Source organism: Malus domestica, chromosome 02 (assembly GCF_042453785.1).
Source record: "Malus domestica chromosome 02, GDT2T_hap1".
In the NCBI taxonomy this organism is placed as follows: Eukaryota; Viridiplantae; Streptophyta; class Magnoliopsida; order Rosales; family Rosaceae; genus Malus; species Malus domestica.
In genome coordinates, this window is record NC_091662.1 from 36,346,601 (window position 1) to 36,367,067 (window position 20,467).

At 36.6% G+C, this 20,467-nt stretch overlaps 1 protein-coding gene across 1 annotated transcript; it reads right to left on the minus strand.

Annotated features, from left to right (window-relative positions):
* Positions 1–790: 790 nt before the first annotated feature.
* LOC103413034 (disease resistance protein RUN1) lies at positions 791–6,524 on the minus strand. Its single transcript, XM_029096670.2, has 6 exons — positions 5,865–6,524; positions 3,642–4,758; positions 3,130–3,417; positions 2,659–3,009; positions 1,827–2,524; positions 791–1,202 (listed from the first exon to the last, which is right to left on the minus strand). The coding sequence occupies exons 1-6, from the start codon at positions 6,329–6,331 to the stop codon at positions 1,199–1,201; spliced, it is 2,925 nt and encodes a 974-aa protein (XP_028952503.1). The 5' UTR covers positions 6,332–6,524; the 3' UTR covers positions 791–1,198.
* Between the last annotated feature and the right edge of the window lie 13,943 nt (positions 6,525–20,467).

Here is a 20,467-nt window from a genome sequence, read left to right on the forward strand (position 1 = left end):
CAACTGAGAAAATTGAAGATGTTAGATGTAACAGAACAAACAACCCAAAATTCTCCAACTGAAGCTGTCAGCTTTCCATTCCGTACCTAAAATCTCAATATTTTCAAACTTACAATCTCATTATTTTCCCCCCGCCATTCGAAAAAAACAAACCATCCGAAATTCTCAGAAACAAAAAACCCAATTCCACAAAAAAAAAAAAAAAAAAAACCCACAAACCTTGGGAGCAGTTTTCCAGAGATTGGTTGCAATAGCCTTATCCAGAGCCTCCAAAACAGCCTTTGGCCAAAGGTTATTGTACTTCTTGGAGTCGGCTTTCCTCTCAATGTTTCTCACGGCGGCTTCCGTTTGGAGGGGCCTGAGAGAGATTCTACTCATTCATCGGAGAAGGGTCGGAGCTTCGTAATATAAATGGAGGCAATGAATAGTTGGGTTTGGTTTATTGGCGCGTTCAACGTAGAATGCCGTCGAATATGTGGCGCCGATTAAGGAGGTTGAGGTGGAGAGGCGCAGGTTAGTGGGGTGAATGAGGTGACACTCCATTGCGTCGGTTCCAGGCGGTCGTCTCTTGCCTGTTACGCGGGTAATGGGAGTGAGAATTCTTTCTTAGGTGTAGAAAGGTGAAAACTTATCTAGCCAACTTGGCTACGCTAGGTATACAGCAAGTACTCATTCTTATATGGCAAGTCTTCAGGTCCACCAACATGAAATTTACTACTTCTACTTATTTCAGCTATAGGCCATCATATCGAAGGGGTGTGTTAAGTTTTACAATAAGCTAACAATAATGTGGTTCAAATTCACCTTTAATAAGAATTGAACTTAAAACATCACAAAGTAAAGAGGATAATTAAGCCCACGACGATGCCCCAAAGCAAACTCTATCTCATGATCCTTTTTGTTTTGTTACATTCGTATTACTCGTACAATGGTCATAAGACAACTATTCCATATTCCTCCTCCTCTTTTCCCACGTCACATTATAGTTTCCAAAAACAGTTTGTACCAAAGCTTTAGGGTGGCAGGGGAATGGAGAAACCGAATTCTATGCTTTCACCACCCATTATGCACACGATGCACCAATATAGAGATAGCCTTTCATTAACCTTCCTCCTCCGGCAATGTCACAAGTATTAACTCTACCATGAGCCAAAATCTATCCCAATATTCGCTTCTTAAGGAACTTTTGCTTTCCAAATCATCTGAAGAGGATAGAAAATGGGAGAAGATGATTTATTAATTAATTTGCTAAAGAATGACTTGCACGAAAATACATGCGATGACTCAAATTTTCCAATAACTTCTATCCCATATCCTCAATTGGAAGGACATCGGCTCAAGCCTCTAACCACAATATCACTCATAACACTAATTTAACATTTTCTTGTAATGCTATTATTCAGCAGTGATATAAACGCGTCAAACATAAACGTGTCGGATATTTGAAAGCCTCTAACCCGTCTGATGCCTTTTACTTATTGAAAAAATTTCTACGCTGCAAATAAAAACATGTCGTAACCATGAAATACGATATACTAATGTAAATGTAAATTGTGAAATCCGGAAACGGGATTTCACAGTATTATTGAAAACATGATCTTTTCTAAGGATTAAAATGAAGTTTTCTTAAATCAATTAATAATACATCCAACAACATGTCTTTTTTGGTTATTTCACGGTCCCAACACTTTTATATAGAAGTTTATCAAACGCCTTGACATAGTTTTATTTATGTTTTTTTTTTTTTGGCTAAAAGCACTTTTAGCACTATAATTTACCAAATACTTACCTGATACTTTTAGCAATATAGTTTACCAAATTATTACCTGGTTTTTTTACCGCACGAAGGAAGCAGTTTCGAAAAAATAGAAAACAATCCTCTTTTGGGAGTTCGGTTCTCATCAGATGCGTCATGGCTTGTTCGTGCCGCATCATCACCACCACCAACACTATCAGACCTCAATAGTTTCGAAGGTGGGTTCTCATCAGATGCGTCATGGCTTGTTCGTGCCTCATCCTTGTCTCCCGACAACCAATCCTGATGCGGGCTTAAATCATATAAACCGGGATGCGAATCATCCGTATTTTCCTTCATAAATTTGTCCCAGACAAGATCAACCGCTATTTTCTTCACTCTTGCAGAATTATCTCCTGATCCAACTGGCCCTACAAAAATCTTGACTTCATCCCCGTCTTGCCAACTGAGCACATCGTTGGATAATTGCCCCTGCCAAAGATAATGGTCTTCAGAATCACAGGAAGTTGGTACTGAGGCATATGTTATCCGGGCGAGCAAAGCAGTACACTTGGTTTTATTTTGAACGGAAATGACAAGCGGCCAATCCTCAGGTTGTTTGTTTGCAGAGTATACACAGCACAGAGTCAACCATTTAAAATTACTACCAACCCTTTGAGGCACTTCAAAACAGACTTCATCATCCCTGTCATCCCCGACATACTTGAACCACTCAGGAATACAACTTCCATTGAGGAAAATGCCACCATATCCGCAAGAAGTCCATCCCTATACCATGTAGATTAAGATTTGTATGAGCAACACATTGTAATGAATGCTTGTCTATACATGTACACGTTCATCTGGGTGTGTGTGAGTGAGTGTGTGTGTGTGTGTGTGAGAGAGAGAGAGAGAGAGAGGACCTTTAGGATTGCTTCTTTAAAAGAAGCAGTGAGATTGGTGCAACCTTCCATATGAATACTTGTCATGGAGTTTAATGCCTTATCCAAGCCTAGAATTTCAGAGAGTTTGGGGGAGTGATTCAGATGCAATTCTCTCATCCTTGACATTTCTGAAAAGTCGGGCATTTTCTCCAATGCAATGCACTCATCCGCTTCCAGGATTTCCAAATTTGTTGGTAAAGCTGGAATTTCCTCAAGCTTTTTGCAACCTTTGAGTATCAATCTCTCAAGATTTGGGATATTCGAGAAGTCGGGTAATTTAGTCAGGTCATTGCAGTAACTGAGATTAAGAAACTTCAACTTCTCAAGTGACTGTCAGACAAGAGAGAATGAATATCAAAATTCAAATAGAAGAGAGAAAGCATGATGTTGGTATTTACAAAATGTGGAGGAAAGATTTGATAAATAGTTTGGTTGAGTTCAGTACAGTACCACGTCGGAGTCCTCCCAAACTTTTATGTTGCTATGACTCAGGTCGATGTCAACTAGGTTTGTTTGATTAAAATCACTGGGTATGCCAGTCATAGGAAACTCAGGCCAACACAACCATCTTAACCCTTTGGAAAGGTGTATGGAAAGGTCTTTGCAGTCTCCAGGGAACTGTACGCCTTTGAGTTTGAGTAATCTCAATCCGTCCATCTCGCTAAATGCTTTTATACTGAAGCTGGGCTTCTGACGTTCTGACAAATCTAAAGCGAGTCCCTCAATTTCTCCCCTTCCCTGTTACAAACAAAAAGCAACTAAAATAAGACGGGTTATGTGCTTAGACTTCAACTTCTGCAGCACCACTAGATCAATGACAGAGTGTGCTTAGGGTAATTTTCAGATAATTCAGTAAATAAAATCATTTACTTTTTTCTCTCTGTTCATTGAATCCACACGTAATCAATGCATTGTATATTGTATGATGTGGGATATGCAATTTGATTGCGATTTGTACTTACAGATTTGGTCCTCTCGGTCCTCAGTACGCATTTCACATCTTCATGATCCCACAATCTGCAACGTTTTTGAAGGTTGTTAGGGGATTTCGCACGTACGATTTCTCTGCCAGTGTCTCGAATCAAGCCATGCATCATCAGATTGCCCTCTTTATCAACAGTTATAAGGCATTGATCATGGAGTTCTTCAATTTCTAATTTTGTATCGGATTGATGCAGTATTTTCATGACATAATCCTTGTTCATTCCAGTAAAAAAACACGATATATCAAGGAATATAGCCCTCAAATCGTCATTAGTTAGCCCATCATAGCTTATCTTCAAATTTTTATGAATTTCCGAATCAAGTCGTGATCTTTTCCATCTACCCAATGCACTATTCCATTGACTTATGGTTTTTCCCAATAGATAAGAACCTAAATATTCAAGTGCTAGTGGCAAACCTCCACAGTAATCAACAACTTCTCTTGCGAGTTCAAAATACCCTTCCATAGGATAATTCATATTAAAGGCACGCCTACTAAGGAGCTCAAGAGCTTCTTTTTCATTCATTGCTGGTAGATGACATATCCTATCCGCTTTTAGTATCTCTAGCAAATGTTTATCTCTTGTGGTTATAATAATTCTACTACCTGGGCCAAATGAGTCGCGTTTTATAGCTAATGCTTCTAACTGTTTCACGCTGTCTACACCATCAACTATGACAAGTACCCTCAGTTTGCCAAGTCTTCTTTTTATATCCTCGGTACCTTCATCAACTCTACTAACCTTTATGTTTCTCGATCTCAACACATCATAAAGAAGTATGTTTTGCACATCAACCAGTTTCTCTTCTCTCACATTAGCAAGAAAACTTTTCCCTGCAAACTTATCCGGATATTTGTTGAAAATGGCCGGATATTTGTTGAAAATGTCTTTGGCAACCGTCGTTTTACCCAGTCCGCCCATACCCCAAATTCCAATTATGCGGACATCATCTGATCCTCCATCATTCAAATACTTAACAATTTCTTGCACCCGAGAATCTATTCCAACTGGGTTTGGGGCTACGGTCAAGCATGTGTTCTTCAGTTTTCTAGCGATCTCGTCAACAATTTGCTGGATAAACCTTCCTTCATACCTGGTAGTAAAATTTCATAAAAAAGGAAAAGACCATATTAGCTTTTCTTTAGTTGTGGCTTTTAGAACAAAATTGTAGAAGACAACACTCCAAAAATATCTAAACGAGACAAAGCACTGAGAGATAAAAGTCTCTAATGCGTGCTGCTTGAAAGCAGAAAGAGTGGATGAGTGTGAGAAGAGAACACCAATAGATTGTACAACGGTAAGGGAATCAAGTTAGGACTCTAGTGAAAGAGCATAAATCTGAATTTCATGAGGACCAAGTGAGTGTTAGAAGAGAACACCACGAGGAGAGTGCAGAAGATCAAACCATCACAAAGAAGTGGAGAAAAGCCCTCTCTTGCGAAGAGTGATCAGAACTTGTAATCAAAACGGTTCCGAGTCACAAAGATGAAAACACAGGGAGGGACTACTTGAATCAAAGATGATCAAGTAAGATCACCATGAGAGTAAGTCCTGTCACAAGGATTTCGAAGTAAGATCTGACGCAGGACTACTTGAGAAAAAGATGATCAAGAAGAAATACAAGCAGAGATCAAACTTGTACATAGAGAGGGACTCTCAAATATGCCACAAAAGTTATTTGTTCAAGTAAAGAATGTAAATGAAATGCTCGTTTGCTAAACCCCTTTGAATATTGTTCTGTTTCTTGTATTCCTATCTTGTCCTTCTCTTTGTCATTCGAAAATATCGAAAAGTGTGTGAGAGACAAAGGCCTAATCTCCGAAAGCATAACCATGCATTCTTCACACTACACAACGATTGTGAGATAAAACTTAAAACCTCAACCTATCTAAAACTCAACACATCATGACCAAATTCTTTTTTTGTTTTTTGGGAGTGAAAAGATTTGAACATACACTAGCGCAGGTGCACTACGTTAATCGATGTGATTTAGCTCAATCCGAGCACACTGGTAGTAAGATCAAGCATTGGTATATTCTAATATCGGAGTTTTTAAGCTTTGCGTTTAAATGCATAAAATCAAAGATTATAAGCCTTTACTTGAAATCAGTTTACAGTTTATTGACATTTGGTAAACAGAGGCTGGCAATTGAATTTTATAATTAAGGAATTAAAAAGGAAAAGGAAGTAAGTAATTACCCAGTAGTTTCACTAAAACCCTCGCCGGCCAACTCTGCAGCTGCTTTAAGAGCATCTTTCCAGATCTGCACCTTGTCAGGGAAGCGCTGTTGAAGTCTCAGAAATGCTTCCTCAAAATCACTTGTCTGATGCCTGACATGGGTAGGATCGATATCATAGAAAATTGGCAAAACCATTAGCCCCATTGTTTCTTTGCAGGCCAAGATCTCCACCAGCTCCTCAAGACACCATCTCGACTCAGCATACCCCCTTGAGAAGATGATAGCAGCAAGCCTAGAGTCTTTGATTGCTTGCTGCAGTGCTGGTGTTATAGGGTCGCCTCTGGTCAAGGTGTTCTCGTCGAGAAAGACGTGGAATCCCTCTTTTTCCAATGTGAGGGCGAGGTAGTCCGTCAAGTTCCTGCGCGTGTCGCCTCGGAAGCTCAAGAACACGTCGTACTTGCCACTTTTTGAGGAGGAGGAGGCCATCTTCTTCAGTTGGCATGCTACTGCAGCAGCAATTCTGACGATAAGAACTGTAAATCGGGCATCCCAAAGTAAAGTCAACTCCCCATCGTTTCAAGTCGTCCTTTGGCTGGCGAGCACAGCTTCTTGACACTTTCTTTTTTCTATTTCTCGATTGATAATTTAACTTTCTTTATTGACCAAAAAAACAAAACCCAACTTTTACTTTCATGCAAGCGTGATATTATGGGAGGAATGAATCAAACTCTGGACCTTGAGTCCAAATGTGTATGTTCTTAACAAAATAAGTTACGAAAATAATCTACAAATTAATCAAACTATTATGTTTTTTTTAACTTTGAATTTCTGTACAAGCTCTCGGCAACCGTTGAGATTGAACTCTGAATTTCTGTGTAAAGGGATCCAATTGTTCTTGTGAAGAATTGGCTGTTCTCGTCTAAGTATTCAATTTTTATTTTTAATTCGAGCCACATTTTAATTTAAGGGGTATTCAATTGAGAATTTGAGATACTTTAATAGATTTATAAATCTATGGATTTTTATAGAGTTTAATTGATTTGTAGATATTCCATATAAAATTTTGATTCAATTCCCTCGAAATCTCATGGGGAGATGTGAGATTTGTGGATGCTTAAAATACACTGAAATCTCTCTAATTCCCTCTAATTCCTCAACTTTCTCAAATTCTTTAAAATCAATTTCTAATTGAACTCACTTGGAATGTTATAAATTTCTTTAAAATCCTAATTGAATACACCCAAATTTCTAATGATTTTAATAAATTATTTTAAACTTCTAATTGAATAAACCTTGAATTTTAGAGAATAATTTAACATCTTGATTGAATACTTATATAGCCGACTTGACTAGGCATACGAACATCTAACAGAACAAACAACCCAAAATCCAATATTCTCCAACTGAACTGAATCTGTCAGCTTCCCACTTCGTACTTAAAATCTCAATATTTTCAAACTTACAATCTCATTATTTCCCCCACCATTTCGAACAAAACAAACAACCCAATATCCGAAATTCTCAGAAACAAAAAGCCCAATTCCGAAACAGAAGAAAAAAAGTTGAAAAAAAAAAACCCACAAACTTTGAGAGCAGTTTCCCAGAGATTGGTTGCAATAGCCTCATCCAGAGCCTTTGTACTTCTTGGAGTTGGCTTTCCTCTCAATGTTTCTCACGGCGGCGTCCTTTCGGAGGAGCCGAGGGAGATTCTTCTGCTCATTCATCGGAGACGGGTCCGAGCTCCGTAATATAAATGGAGGCACTGAGTTGTTGGGTTTGGTTTGTTGGTGCGTTCAGCGTAGAATGTCGTCGAATATGTGGCACCGATTAAGGAGGTTGAGGTGGAGAGGCGCAGGTTACTGGGGTGAATGAGGTGACACTCCATTGCGCCGGTTCCAGGCGGTCGTCTCTTGCCTGTTAAGCGGTTATGGGAGTGAGGCTGGGTGGTCGGCGTTTAGAACAAGATGAGAAGCGCAAATGTGAATAACGTCACAACAAGTGTGAACACGCTTTTTACCGAGTCCTGTATTATTTGGAGGAAATGCAGGTGGGCCTCTGTTAGTAGTACGAATCATTTCCTCCTACTCCACTAAATTTAGAGATCTGAATCGTTAAAATTTGATCCAAAGTCAAAGACTACTAATAGAAACTCACTTTAAAAGTTATAATAACTTTAACTGTTGTAACCCTTATAATAATTTTTAAAGTGGGACCATGTTTGTAGCCGTTAGATCAAATTTTAACGAGCCGGATTTCCAGACTTAATGGATTAGGAGGAAGGGATCCGGATCCCTTTCCTTATTTGGAGACACTTAATTTTATCTCCGCATACTTTTCTTAGTTTTTAGCCATTAATATTCTACAATTCATTTAACATCTAAAATTAAGAGTGTCAAAAATTAAAAAAAAAATGTGAGAAGCAAAAAGTAATATGTAAATAGATCTACCCATTCTTTATCGATACCAATATTTTTCCAACTGTTTGGATTAAAAAAATTAAGAAAAAAAATGTTGTGCACTGCCTTTTCAATGGAGAGAAATTTAAATATATATTTAAGTTTGAAATTTGTTGAAGAAGAGAAATAACATTGAACTAGAATTTAGTTGATGACTACCGGCTCATTTGGATGTATTGCGGACAATATCGTGTTACGGTGGAGTCAGGCTCAGGATGTGATGGGGGCCTATAAGATCTCACATCGTCTAAGGGAGTGATCCTTAAATGTATATTTTCATCCCTACCTAGCACGAGACCTTTTGGGAACTCACTGGTTTAGGGTTCCGTAGGAACTCCAAAGTTAAGCGAGAAGGGAGCTAGAGCACTCTCATGATGGGTGACCCACTGGGAAGTTCTCGTGTGAGTTCCCAGAAACAAAACCGTGATGGCGTAGTCGGGGCTCAAAGCGGACAATATCGTGCTACGACGGAGTCGAGCCTGGGATGTGGTGGGGGCCCGGGCCGGGATGTGACAATTTGGTATCAAAGTCTAACCCTAGCTGTGGTGTGCCAACGAGGACGTCGAGCCCTTAAGGGGGGTGGATTGTAAGATCCCACATCGCCCAGGGGAATGATCCTTAAATGTATATTCTCATCCCTACCTAGCACGAGGCTTTTTGGGAGCTCACTGGCTTCGAGTTCCGTAGGAACTTCGAAGTTAAGCGAGAAGGCGAGAAGGGGGCTATAGCACTCACATGATGGGTGACCTACTAGGAAGTTCTCGTGTGAGTTCCTAAAAACAAAATCTTGAGGGCGTAGTCGAGGCTCAAAGCAGACAATATCGTGCTAAGGCGAAGTCGAGCCTGAGATGTGGTTGGGGCCCGGACCGGGATGTGACAATTTAGTATCAGAGCCAATCCCTGGCCGGAAGTGTGCCGACGAGGACGTTGAGCCCCTAAGAGGGGTGGATTGTAACATCCCACATCGCACAGGGGAGTGGATCCTGTAAGCCTTATATGTATATTCTCATCTCTACCTAGCACGAGGCATTTTGGGAACTCACTGGCTTCGGGTGCCATCGGAACTTCGAAGTTAAACAAGTTCGGGTGAGAGCATTCCCATGATGGGTGACCCACTGGGAAGTTCTAGTGTGAGTTCCCAGAAACAAAACCGTGAGGGCGTGGTCGGGACCCAACACGGACAATATGATGCTACGGTGGAGTCGGGTCCGAGATATGATGAGGGCCCAGGCGGCGATGTGACAACCACAGTAGAGCATTTCTATATAACAATTCTTTCTCTTGTCTTTAAAATTCGGATTATATTTTGCGTAGCAAATCGCAAGTGTAATAACAAGTGAGTTTGAGTCCATTGTATTATGGAGACAATTTGTTTCTAAACTCTTTTTGCACAAAGGAAGAACGACAAGTTAGTCTTAGTGACAACGAATTTGATTCGTGTCTTTACTTAACATTCATATCTTTTATGTTGTTGCCTTCATATTTCGTTATATATTCCCAACAGTCTGCATTAACGGAAGGGAGGAATTTTTGAAATTGAAATGCAATAAGTTGAAGAGAAAAACTTTAACCACTAGGATATTCCGCCATTTGCATACAAATCTAGAACATGAAGAAAGTTGAGGTTTCATCATAAAATTAATTGGCAATATGAAGAGTAACTCAACTTACTTATAAGCCCATGCAATATTGTTCCTCCTCCAATCAATGTGGGATCCATTCTCAACGGTAGCCACTCACGTGTAGCGATTTTTCAAGTCTAACATGTGGATAACACAAAACAGGATGACATGGATCATGCGTGGCCTTTGGGTTTCACACGTGGAATAACATGTTCTAATACTACGAAAAAAAATTGAGGTTCCACTATACACCAATTGACAATATGAAGAATAACTCAATTTACTTATAAGTTCATGTTCCAATCAAGATGGGAACATTGATATAAAAACATGAGAGATGTCGCAAGAATTTATGGTTGACTTAAAGTCAAATAGACTAAATAAAGGGACTCGGATGCAAATACGTTGTCTAAAAGGATCAACATGGAGAAATGTGAAGGACCAACGAAGCACCTAAAAAAACCATGCTAGCTAAGAGGAAAATGTGGTGGAAGGACCAACGAAGCACCAGAGTGAAAAATATGAAAAATGATTAGGCAAAATGTGAAGGAACCCAAACATATAAACAAACCCACATCAGCCTCTTTCCGTCAGAGAAGTACACAAATTAGTCTCTCTCCCATTGCACTGCATGCTCTCCAACGTCAGGGACGTGGGTGGCTCTGCATCCTAACCCTAATTACTTCAAGTTCTTCTTCTTTTCCCATCTCTTTTTCCTGCATTTTCTTTCAATTTCTCACCCTTTCCTTCTTAACAAATTAAGAGATATATATAGACACACACTATAGAGAAGAGAGAGCTGAGCCACATGGGGATCAAGCTTGTTGAGATTTTGGATCAAGGAGTGAGAATCGTTTGCAGGTCTTATTCTCATTGCCCACAGACTAGCCGCTTGTACTACCATCCTCCCCGGCCTAACCAAGAAGACAAGCAGCACCACAATCACCATTTTGGAGGCGGCGCCACCACCTCCTCTGGCGGTGATGCCACGAAAACTGAGGTACATTATTTTTGTCCCAGGGCGGCGGCTGATACTAATGAGTCAATTATTATTTTCTCCGTTTAATTAATATTGAGGTAAAAATGTATGCACAGATTTTGGTTATACTTGTTTATTTGAGAGAGACACATCCTCTTTATATGCTAACCCAAAAACTAAAAGAAAAAGGAAAAGGAAAAGGTTATGTATTTTTTTCATGTTGTTCTCCAAATATGGGGTTCTCTCTTCCTTGTCATTTTTATAAACAAGTCTTTCTGCAAGTGTTCTCATAATATTTATTTTTTTATCACCAGCTCTCGCGATGACCTAATTTTTTTTGTTTTTGCAATCATTCTCTAGGGGATGAGTTCATTCCTCTACTTAGAAATTTTATAATTCTAACATTTAATTTCTTAATTTTCATTTGAAGATCATTTACGCAAAAAAAGTTATTCAAATCGGAAATCATTTAATCATCTAAATGTATCAAATTAATGATGATTCGACCATTTATTTAGATGACTAAACAACCTCTGATTCGAATAATATTTTGTAAGAATGATTTTCAAATGAACATTAAAAAATTGAACGATTCCGATTATGATTCTTTTACGATATTTGGTATTCTTTTTCCTTTATAGCGAATGTGTAGATATTCACTTGTCTCACTTAGCCCTAAACTCACGAAGCACGCCCTAATCTTTGGAATAAAACTTGTAACTTTCGGAATGCTTATGTAATTTACCAAAATAAAAGTAAGAAATAGTAATCATGATTCATAAGACACAAAATTAAGGATGACGAAGGCAAAACAGTAATTACACTCAAAATTAAAAGGCTTAAATGGAGGATAATGCCAGTAAAGCTAGACAAGTGAGGAGTGGGCTTAAAGAAAGCGTTGGTGTGAAAAATTGTAACCGTTTGTTACAGCCGCGGCGAACTCGTCACGCCTATTTAGACGCTCAATCAATCTTGACGCGTTTCTCGGTATATTCGGAAACTGTGGTGGAAAACTGAACACGCTTTTATAAATTATTCTTATTACTCAAAAGACCCCGATACTTTCTTATATTTATATATCTGTCTTGTCTACTTATTTAATTGTAGAGTTGTCCCCTTTCAATATTAATTGAGAACATGGGACTTGATTAAATTAATAATTTAGATTGGAGAGTGTACTATAATAATGTATATGTTCTTCGTACAATCTTTAGTATTTTATTAGTTGAGATTTAGTTATTGTCCAACCTAATCGTAATCATCTATTTATTGGATTTTTGTTCCGGCTGTTCACATGACATGAAATGTTATTTCATATTTCAATATGGGATTTAAAAAAAAAATTATAATCATCTTGTTTCACATATAAAAAAAATATAGTGTGAAAAGAGATAAATTTATAATTAGAGATCGACGTACAACCATGTGAATATAGTTTTAGACTCAACCTACTTTCTTTTGAAGAATATATATTCCCCTAAACCCAACTTGTGAGTTAAGTTAACCTTAAACTATTAGGAATATTCCTCTAGACTCAACCTATCTGCAGTTTGTCTTGTTTTGAAGTGTTCATGTTCAGTATACATTAATTTATTAGATCCAACTATATTATTGTTGATGTAAGCAATCAAATAGAATGCATTTTTTACTCATCCTCTTAAAGCGGGGTGCTGCTCACCACTCTAAAGTGGGGGTCTTACTCAATACCTTATAGGTTATCGTTAGATTAATTTGATTTAATTGATTCAAACAGAATCTCATAATTTATATCGATCTAACAGTTATTAATTGGGCGATGAGCACCACCTACATTTTAAGAGTGTACAAAGCAAACTTTATGATATTCATACAATTCTCATTACATTCTTTCCTTTAATTTTTTTTTTATATACTTATTCATTTGTGAAAAATTAACGTGAATAAAATTCACATGAGTCATGACCAACTAATTCCACCCAGTACTACATTCGTTTTGTATTCGTAACACAACTAGTACTAAGAATTACAAAAGTATGACAAAATTCCATACGAAATAATGGTTACAGTAAAATATCCAATAAACGAAGGGACTGAGATGCAAATACGTAGCGAACAAAGGACCAATACGCAAAGTACGAGTCAAGGCTACGAAGCGTCCGAATAAACCCGACAGGCATAATTATCGAAAGGAAAGGCCAACGAAGCACCTAATATACAAAACAAAAAAAATTAAAAAAATAAATGAATAATAAAAAATTAGGGCAGGGAAAACGTGAAGGGAGAGGCAGCAACTATATAAACAAGGGCAGACGAACATGTCTGCCGTCAGAGAAGTTCACAAATCTCTTTCTTCGAAATTTTATGGGCTGCAACGTTTGGGACGTTTTCTGAATCCCAAACCCTAACCCTAATTTCAGTTTTCCTTCCTTCCTACTCTCTCTTCTCCATTTTCTTCATTTTAGAGAGAGAAACAGATATACTGTAGAGATTTGATTGATTTTAGAGAGAGAGAGGGAGGAAGATATGGGGATAAAGCTGGTGGAGATTTTGGACCAAGGAGTCAGAATCGTCGCCAGATCTTATTCTCATTGCCCCCAGACCAGCCGCATGTACTACCATCCTCCCCCGCCCAGCCATGAAGACCACCCCACCACGGGCACCACAATCTTCACAGCGGCGGCGACATCAGTTCCGGAGGCGGCGATGTTGTGACGGCTCAGATGCGTTGTTTCGGTGCCAAGGCAGCGGGTGCTGGTTCTGATACCAATGAATCTCCGTTTGATTATTATTAATGCTATAGCAAAATGTACGCAAACAGAGATTTTGGATATTATTATTGGAAAGGAGCGAAAATACTGCGGTTCTTTTTTTATTCCTTTTTAAAAAAAAAATTAAATCTCATTGAATTGAAATTACGGTGGATGAGGAATTTGTTGATGTTTATTTCTAGTCATGATTTTATACATATTAGCTAGAGCAGACGGGGTTCTATATATATTAGCTAAGAGAAGATGAGCTTTTAAATCCCGTTGGTGCACTCGAATTTGAAATTAGTTTAGAATAGAATGTTGCTTATATCAAACTTGAACTGAAACAATTTAAAAAAAAAAAAAAAAAACTGCTATGAACACTTGTTCACATTTTTTTTTATCTTCCACCACTCTTGTTATTTTTGTTCAATTATCTTCAAATGTTATTTCACCAAAAAATAAATATAGGTTTAAAATTCTGATACATAAGGACCAAAATGAAAAAAACAATCTCAATTTAATAAACAATAGACTAAAGAGAGCTGATTTTCACACACCTTTTATAGCTTTTCCCACACCCCTCTTTGTTCCAGGTCATCGGATTGAATAAATCAAACGAAAACAACGGACATGATTAGCCAGGGATGTGTTGGAAGCTATAAAATGTGTGTGTTTATCATTTCCCTAGACTAAAATAATTTGACAAAAGTTGAAGGTATTTTTGTCATTTTATCCTAATTTAATGATGACTTTTCACGAAAAAACCAAAATGATTGATGGTAGACAATGCCAGGAACCAATTTTATCGATCTTAAACATCAAGAGCCAAAGTAAGGAGTTATGCCAATTCAGAAATCATTTAACTAAAAAACCACATAATTTTTTTTTAGTACAACGATATACATTATGGGGAGGGGAAGTTCAGAACCTTTGTCATGTCAACTCATGGATGGATGAAGTTGCTTATTCTTTTTTTTTTTTAATACTTGACAAATATTATGGTTTTTTTTTTCTTTCCAAGCTATATTATTATTTTAAACTAGACTAAAAAGAGAAAAAGATTTTGAACACGAAATGTAGTAAATTGAAGAGAAATGTTCTATGTCACATCCTAGTCTTGGCTCCACCGTAACACGATATTATCTACTTTGGGCCTTGACCACGCCCTCATGGTTTTGTTTCTGGGAACTCATGCAAGAACTTCCTAGTGGGTCACCCATCCTAGGATTGACCTCGTCCAAACTTACATAACTTCGAAGTTCCGATAGAACTCAAAGCCAATAAGTTCCTAAAAGGCCTCGTGCTATATGGAAGTAGACTTATACATATAAGGCACATCACCCCCTCTCCGTTAGTCGATGTGGGATATTACAATTCACCCCCTTAGAGGCCCGACATCCTCGTCGGCACACTCGGACCACATGGCAGAGTGGCTCTGATACCATTTTGTCACATTCCAGATAACTTCCCAGTGGGTCACCCATCTTAGGATTGCTCTCTCCCGAACTTGCTTAACTTCAGAGTTCCGATTGAACCCGAAGTCAGTGAATTCCCAAAAAGCCTCGTGCTATATGGAGGTGGACATGTACATATAATGCACATCACCTCATCTCCATTAATCGATGTGGGATGTTACATTCTATCCACCAGTGCAGCTGCAATCACCTTCGTGCAAGAATATTATGAAGGTTAAATCTCGTGGAAATTGGTAGGTTTAAGGTTCTTAAGTAAATGAATATAAGTCTCTGAATATTTTTCTTTTATAGTCAAAAAGTGACATTGTGAAATGCAATCCAATAAACTTGGTACTCATAAGTCCTTGCCTCTCCACCGAAAGTGAAGAATATTTTTAACCAATTTGGGTTAGTAGTAGTAACTGGTAAGTAGTGAGGATGGGTGGAAAAATTGGTAAGTTTGAGCTATGCCGAATCTTTATTTCCTCAATAATAATTATAATAATAAATAATCCCACGAGTGTTGATGTCTTCTCAGTGCTTTGCAATTAGTGATACTTTATTGTAATATTTTTAGATTTAGTTTGCAATGATCCTTTTGGGGCAAAGTGCTTCATAATATGTATTTGTAATGTCATTTTATCAATAAATAAAATATCGTGACCTTCAAAAAAAAAAAAAAAAAAAAAACAAAACAAAATAATTCAAGAATATTACATATCATAGGTTATGTAAATTTCATACTTGTAACATGAAACCGGCTTTGCTTTGATGAATTGCTATTTAAACATTCACAATCTAACGATCATACATAAACATTCAAAGACCTTAAAATAGCAAAAATGGGATTAAAAAATTGCATTTGCACCACTGTACTACATCTGTTACAAATATATGATTCTGGGTGGTGATCAATTTTGGCACCAAACAAAAAGAACTAAAGTTGAGTTCATTGGGCTGATGACATTTATCAAGCTTAGCAAGAATAGGGAGACCTCGTCAACCTTGAACTGGATTGCCAATTCCAATTGGCTCCCTTTTCTGGCCTTTTCGAGAATGAGAAAGGCATATGCTAGGTATGCAATTTGATTCCAATTTCTAGAAGACTAGAATTTGTTCGTTGAATACCAACCAATTTTTTTGTCACCTTAGCTGAGTTCTTTCCATCTGGAGCATTTTACATTTTGGTATCTACTTTTCAAAATCTAAAAACTACTCTCTTTTTTTTTTTCACGCTTTGTTTGGCTTTTAGTTTTCAATATAAGTCATTCATAACATTACACCTTAGAGAATAACACTTCAAACTCAATACTTTAAAACATTAAAAAACACCAGCTTATTTCGTAATGAGAGAATGGCACAAGAAAAACTTAACGCAACTAAAAATGAATTAGATCATGATTAACATATGAGAGGATTTGTTTTCCTCAAATTGAGCTCTTGAAGCGCTTGTGTTGCATTTTTCAGCCCATGATAAATTGTCCTAAGTCTATTTTTGGTGGGCCGGTTGAGAGAAGTTGTGATCAATGAAAATGAATTGACTCTAGTTTATTATTTGTTGTGTCAAAATATGAGATGAACATGACTATACATGGTGAGTTATGAATAATCCATCCTTATACATGAGTTCTAAGTCTCTTATTTACATGTTTCAGTCAATCTAATTATATCTCTAAGGTCCAATCTCATTCAGCATACCAAATATACCATAAAAACTTTGTAAGTTAAGTGGTTAAAAATAAATGTTTATGAAGAAAGAATTACGAGGTGTTTAATAATATATAAATTAGAGTGCGCAGCGGTTAGGCCAGTTTAATATGCATGAGATAATATATAGATTAGGTCAATTGGTCATCTATGCGTGCCACTTGCGCTTTAGTGCGTGCCACTTGCGCTTTAGTAGTGCATCCATTTTCTATAGACTAAGATTATCTAAAATATCCATCTTATTAAAAGAAAATTTGTGCGACAGTATTCCATTTAAACTTGCCGATTAAATGCATCATTTAACCAATATTTGTTTCGAAATTTATAAAACTATTATAATAACATTCACCTATCATGTCTTTTTTTGGTGTTACGTGGAGAAAGTGAATAATAATTGTCTTAATGCACTTATTTAAAAGTTGTCATCACCCCGGTAGATACTTGGTCAATATATGTCTGGGCTACTAGTAGGGCTGAATCTGGCTCAACAGTTGCATGGGTGGAGAAAGATTCTGGGATTCATGAGGTACTTGGGAGCCTTGTTGTCATGGGCAACTCATGGATGGGTGAAGTTGCTCTAAAAAAAAATTATTCTATTTTTCATACTTGAGATATATTATAGTTTTTATTTTATTTTATTACAAGCGATATTATTATTCTAAACTAGACTAAGGGGAGGAAAGAGATTTGAACACAAAATATAGTGAATTAAAGAGAAATGTTGTATCCACCAGTGCAATTAATTCCTCTTAAAAATGAATATAAGTGTATGTGGTCTAATATCCTAATGGATAGGGTGTTGAGTTTTCATACTTCCGTCCATGGATTCGAAACTCTCCCACTTTATAAATTTTTGTACTAGTTTCGAACATTTCTCATTCTTCTTAATAATAATAACTTAAAAAAGAAAAGAATATAAGCCGTGAACTTTTTTTTTTAAAAGTCAAAAATTCACATTGTGAAATGGAAGCCAATAAACTTTGTACTGTCTTCTTGTGAAAAATATAATTAAATAATAAAAAAAGTGCTCATCTCTTGGAGCGCCATCATGGTTTGGATCAAATTTGTTCAACCGTCGGATGGGCCTTTTAGTTGTTTTCTTGGTCTTAGTTCTAACCTGAAAAGATGAACTATACAAACCCACAAAATCATATATATATATGTATATATATATAAAGTCTGTTATTTATACCTAATTTGGCGAATAACAAACAAACATATATACAGGTATATGAACGAAATTTAAATTTGTCCATTTCTAGTTATATGTTGTTTCCTTGTATGCTTGAATGGTATAAGAATTACAACAACTTAAGAACAATGAGACTATAAAAAGGTATCCTTGGCCTCCTGGAATTTCAGAAGCTGTTTTTTGCAGAGTAACTAGGTTAAGTTTTCAAGAATGAAGTCGAATACTGGTGTCGCCCGTACAAGCTCTGTGGTGATGATGATGATGGTTTTTCTGCTAGTCACTGAGCATGTCGTCGCAAACGAAAAATGTCTCCAAGAATGCTACGGCGCCTGTAGTTTCCCTTGGGCTGCAGAATGTTACGAACGATGTAAAAGAAAGTGTGGAAATACTCAGCCTCAAAGTCTCGTGGATCAGGTTATTCAGTACTGCAAACTGGGTTGCTCACTTCGCCAATGTTCCAAATATAAAAATGGTACGTGCCCTCTCTTTTCATGCATACTCCTTTTTCTCCTTTACACGTTAAAGATTTCTACCTTTAGCAATGCTCCATTTTTTCCTTCACACGGTTTTTATCCTTGTGGATGCTCCTGTTTGTTTATGTCACTTGATTATCCTTTAATGTATTCAGTTCAAATTTCATAAATAATAAGATATATGTGCATGTGTGGAGGAAAATAATGTGCGAGATTTAGATTCCTTTTCAAAATCGGAAAATTCTATTCTAATTCTTGAAAATGATTACTTTTTTAATAAACCTTGTCTAAGATTAAAAACTAACTATAGTCCTTGGTATTTAATTGTAGTTTTCGAATGTTAACTAGGTTGTAATAATTATTGAGTTTTTTGTGTGTATGTCATATATTGATTCCCATAAACAATAAAAATGTTATTTGTAATTGAAAATTATTAAGTTCCCATAATAAAAAAAATTCATATATTATCATCGATTTTTCATACATTCATACTGAAACATATGTACCGATTTATTTCTTCCGAAACTTACGTAACGATGCTTCCGTACCTAAGAGTTTTGTAAATATAAATTGCTTTTGTTTTGTTGTTGACTTTAATTTGAATTTTGAATAAATTTTTTATCTATTAATATGATTGGAGCACAAAAAATACATTAATTATGGATAAGTAAAGAATTTCGGATGGTAAGTTTATAAATAGTAAATGTGCTATAATTACTTACTGGCTTTTTAGCCAAAATGGTCCATGAGATTTGAAATCAATAGAATTGGTCCTTGAGTTTGTCCACCATCAATCATTTTGGTACTTTCGTGAAAAATCTTCATTAAATAAGAATAAAAATATCAAAATACCCTTAATTTTTGTCAAATCTTTTTTACCCATTGTTTATTAAATTGGCGGTACATTTGTCATTTTGATCCTTATTTAACATAATTTTGCACGGAATGACCAAAATGATTGATGGTGGACAATCTCAGGAACCAAAATGATGTGTTATGCAAATCTCAATGACCATTTTGGTTAAAAAGCCTTACTTAAATATGATAATTCTTAAAAATAAGGACTTAAATTAGATTTCAAAAATCATTCAGATTAAAATCTAAATAAATCTTATTTAAGCCCTAAAATCTAAAATCCCATTTCAAAATTTCCATTTCTTCATTTTTTTTCTATTCTTATTTGTTGTATTTTTTTCATGGCAGACAAATCAAAAAGGGTAAGCTGCGTGGGTCACTGCTCCAACAAATACTGCAACATCAAACACCTTAATTAGACGCAGTCCATGACTTTACACGATTGCTAGAGCAAAAAATCCTTGTTATCCTTCATCATAACTTATGTATCGACGTGGGTCGAGTGAGCATCAATATCTTTGATGTAATAGCATATGTAATAGCATTCAAATAAATCTGGCTATTAGGGTTTCAAAAAATTATCAATCTTTTGTTCCAGAGACTTTGTTATTTTTTTGTTTTTTTTTGGTATCTCTATCCATGCTTGCATTCTACAATTTGTGATAAGAACTAACAACTTAAATGAATTAAAAATAGAGATTATATTTTGATAAACTTTTATAGAGACAAGCTTGTTTAGTAGAGTTTTAGAGAGATGGGTTAAATGGTCCAACACCGATATTGTCCCCAACTTAACCATATGTAGCCCAAGATGTGGGGTTTATACTAGAAGGTATCAGTAGATTAGAAATGAAACGGTACATGCTCTTATATTATTTGGTGGCTCCAACATGAGTTTAAGCGCCTTGACTTCATCGTGTTGTTGCTCTGTTACTTGTAGTCTTGGCGTCAAACTCGATTTTGAAGCTCGAAGCTCTTACAACAATCATATTTCAGTTTGAATCTTCCTAGCTCTTCCCATCTTAGATTAATTTTAAACAATCCTTTATATAGCAAATGGAAGACTTAATACATGAACTAAAGCTAACTACGCTACCACAAATTACCATTTACCTGACAAAACAAATTTTCGTCTGGCATAGCAAATTTACCCGA